The sequence below is a fragment of the Rhinolophus hipposideros genome (assembly GCF_964194185.1).
Source record: "Rhinolophus hipposideros genome assembly, chromosome: 1".
Taxonomy (NCBI): domain Eukaryota; kingdom Metazoa; phylum Chordata; class Mammalia; order Chiroptera; family Rhinolophidae; genus Rhinolophus; species Rhinolophus hipposideros.
The window spans coordinates 50,971,607-50,975,602 of record NC_138047.1 but is presented as its reverse complement, the minus strand read 5'-3'; the positions used below and the strand labels follow the sequence as shown (position 1 = coordinate 50,975,602).

Below are 3,996 nucleotides of genomic sequence, written 5' to 3'. Positions count from 1 at the left end.
AGTTATTCTTTAAACAAACAGTAGATTTTCATTTTACTTACATCCCTCCTAATTTGAGAATTCTGCACTAGAATATCAAACACATCTACATACAATAAATCAGTTGCTGTCAAAAAGATTTATTGAAGAAAAATCAGCAAAGTGAAAACAGATTCATTTCAAAAGTCTGTGTCAGAGTGAAGTTATTTGTCCTTGAATTGCTAACCAAAAGCATGAGAAAAGTGTGATATCAGTGCTTAAGACATGAAAAAAATTGACAAAAATTTAGGAAAGAAGTGTTAAAGAAAGAAAATTAAATTGATTCATGTTTACACATAATATTGATTTTAATAAATGTACATGTTAGTAAAATATTTTGCCTTAGTTTGCTTGCAACATGTTCTTAGAAATCTGTAATATTTCTTGTATGTGGGTACAAAACAATTACTAAAGAGCCTTAGTTTTTATATTAGTGAGGATTACAAATTATCTTTTTAATAAATAAGAATCAGTGGTTGTAAATGAAAAAATCTGCTTAAAATAGGCATTTTAAATCTTTTAATACTATAGTAATTTTTTTTGAGATATGCTATTAATTTGATTCTCTTCATTTCTTTAACTCATACTAAATTATACAATTGAAGGTTAATTAAAATGACATATATCATTAAATATAATAGAAAGTGAGACTTCTTTATTGTTCTCTCTTCATATCCCTGAAGGCTGGGATTAAAGATTTTATATTAAAATAATGACTTATTGGATAAATCAATTAAACTTTATGATACTAGGGAATTCTTATACTGCTGAGCTTCATAAGTTTCTGTAAACATATTCTGCTGCATGACCTCTATCCCTAAGCATCTGCATTTTCTAAGTCTAATACTTGCCTTAAATGCACACCCACATTCTTTCTTTCATTACGTTTTTGCTTGCTGGACAAACTTCTTAGGTATTAAAACGAGCTGTCTAGGCTATTGTACATACAATTCTACGTGGCATTTCTTGTTGCTTTCAAGTAGGGACTCATCAGGTTCTTTTTACAGTAGTTTAAAGATGCCTACTTCTGTTGTAAAAGTGTCTTCCTTGTGGTTTGTGGTATCTAGGTCAGGTAGAGTTCTGGAAAATGCCTTCATGTCTCTAGTTACAGGTTCCATGCTATTATTTTCAGACAAATCTTCTTTTTTTGTGGTAGATGAATCTTCCATGAGCTTCATAGGTACTGAGTTAGGGAAGGTCGCCTCCCATGGGACAAGAGTTGTGGGGAGCGAGGAGGCTGGCGTAGGGTTAAGAAAAGACAGCAGCCAAGAATAAAGTATAAACGGGGCTAAGGGACTCCAGCCTCAAGGACTGAGCCTTGAGTCTGGCCAACACATAGCTTTTATTAGTTAGGTGTGGAAGTAAAAGAAGTAAAGCTTATCAATCTCAAGATCTGTGAATCTCATATATTATAATAGGAAACTGATTCAAGCCAATCACCCTTGCCTGCAGGCAGCAGAACCATAAGTCTCAGGATGTATATACTTCCCCAAGGGACAAAACCTTTATGCATATGACTAGATGGAGAGCACATCACTGAATCACTTCCCCTGCAGGTTGTGGGAAGGAATGCAGCCACAGAGGCAGAGGCTCTGCTTAGCCGGAAGACGGGTGCCCACCTCTATTGACCCTGCAAGTTCCCCAGATGGTCCCCACACGACTGTGTCTGGCTTGTGTTGTCCCCTCCATGGGGAATCTTACCCATTATTGACTAGCCAGCCATCTTTTTGGGGCCAAACAGGGAGATAAGGTGTAAGCACAAAGGTGAAGCGAAGTCCCTGAAAGGATCCATTTCACAAACTCTCCTTTCTTTAGGGGCAGGTATGAGGAGACAGATGAGTAGGCTGCTGCATGGCAACAAAAAGGGACAACAAAGTCATATCTGGATTCAGTAGCAGTAAGCAAAATGGGATGGTTCTCTGCTTCATTGGCAATATCTCTCTCCTTGCGAACACTGACTCCATCCACAGACTCTTTATTGGTTAGCAGAATATCTTCTGGATCATCTTTGTCTATTTTGACAGTGTTAGTAAGTTCAAACACAGTGATGATCTTTTCCTCATCAGCGGGCTCATCCTCTGGAAGATTCAAGTCAACTTCTATTATTTTCTCTTCTGTAAGGGAAGTTATGTCTGGAATAGTGGGAAACTGTTTTTCAGTAGCGGGGAGATTTCAGTCTCAGAAAACAGAGGAATCAATGATCTGGACAGCCTCATCAGCAGTGACATTGGATTTAACTAAGGAACTATAATTATTAATATCAGGTTCACCATACTTAGATGGAAGGGCAGAGGCGTCAGTAATGCCGGTGGTGCTTTCCTTTAGAGTGCCAGAGACTTCAGAAGTTATTGAGACATATTTATCCCCAGGTCAATGGTATCCAAGAGACAATCTTCTTTTGCCATGTTAGTGGAAAAATCTATTAAAGAAACAGAAGCAATTGGTGATGAGACATTACCAATTTTCACTGGAATGAAATTTTCAGTAATAGAGTTATTAGCCATGGAGTTTGTAGTACCTATCAGAGTGGTAATTTCTTTCTCCAGATAGGCGGACTCCACATCTTCTGATTTTAGCCTTTCCTTGGGAGATGTAAGTTTGTTGCTTGTAGTTGTTGAAAAATCACTTTTTAGTGTATAGTCATTTACTGAAGTAATGTGGTGTCCTTCTGAAGTAATAGTTGTTTCTGATCTAGGAATAGTGTTCTTAGTCCCAAAGAGAATGGTTGCCTCAATTGTTGTTTTACTGCTTTCTGTTGGAGGATAAGAATAAATTTTTGGCAAGCCATCTTCAGCCATGGGACAAAGGGGTACCTTGCACACTCAGAGGCCTTTCTCTGGGCCCAGTGGTTTCCCTAGGCAGGAGAGTGGTGTTCATTATAGTGATCAAAGCACTGGTCATCATGGTGATTGTTGTATCAACCACAGGGCCAATGGCACTGGCTCTCCTGGGAGGTTCTTTCTGTGCTTTGATTGGGCACCTAGTTGCAGGAGTATTACTATTAGACGAAAAGAAAATAAGAGTCCTCTCTGATTATGGAATCAACATTCACAGCTGAATATTTCAATTGCAAAGAATTTGGGAGTCCCCATGTTTCTGCTTATAAGGCATGTGCCTTCTAACATGGAGTTAGTGTCATTTGAAACAGACATAGCCGAGTCTGCCAGGTACAGTTTAGCGTCAAGTGGGGAAAGCTCTGGGATCCACAGGATAATCAGCAGCAGTTTCTAGTTGCCTTTCTTTCAAGTAACTGTCTTTATGAAATGAAGCACCTTCTCTTGAGATGCATGATATTTAAATGTCCTAAAAAAATCAATGGCATTTTGGCAGTGAATGTGTTGCAGAAAAACGGCAAAGACCGAGAAACTCAAGCGGCACGCGGGGATCAGGTAGAACACAGCTTTATTATGCTGGCGGGCTCAGCGGGATCCTTCCCAAAAGACTGAGCCTTTAGCAAGGTCTTGAGCAAGTTTTTATGGGTTGGGGACTTCCTTGAGTTGGGGAAGGGGTAGGTGTCGTCTGGTGATTGGCTCAAGGTGTGGCTTGGAGGGGCTTATGCGGAAGTGGGCTGGGGCTTAGGCTGGGGACTTTTCTCTCCACTAGGGCCACCATTTTAGCTCCGTTCCACATGGCAGGGAACCATTTTAAGGTCAGTTTCCCCATCAAATGAAGCTGCAGAGGTAATCAGGTAGCAGGAATTTCAGTTAGTTCTCTTCTTCAGAGAGGGAATTCTCAGTTGTTCAGTAGGGATAATAAAAAGTAAATTACTGGTCTATTAGAATCTTTGCAATTTGTCTTCTTCATTGTAATTCTTACTTTTTCTTGAATTAACTTGAATAACACTGAGAATGTCAGGTTTTGCAGTTTTAATTTTTCTAGGAATGTTTTTCTGTAGAGAGTGTTATTTCAGCCCCAAAAGAATTTTCTGGCAGGGAGTTAGTGTTTTATGCAAAAATTCACTCAGAAACAGATCAGGTG

General features: G+C 39.1%; 1 protein-coding gene across 1 annotated transcript; it reads right to left on the bottom strand.

Annotated features, from left to right (window-relative positions):
* Positions 1-1,019: 1,019 nt before the first annotated feature.
* CABS1 (calcium binding protein, spermatid associated 1) lies at positions 1,020-2,816 on the bottom strand (the record flags this gene model as incomplete). Its single annotated transcript, XM_081052435.1, is given in 5 exon segments — positions 1,020-1,255; positions 1,878-2,186; positions 2,189-2,201; positions 2,203-2,390; positions 2,393-2,816. Coding segments are annotated over 5 exon segments (1,170 nt in total).
* Positions 2,817-3,996: the final 1,180 nt, after the last annotated feature.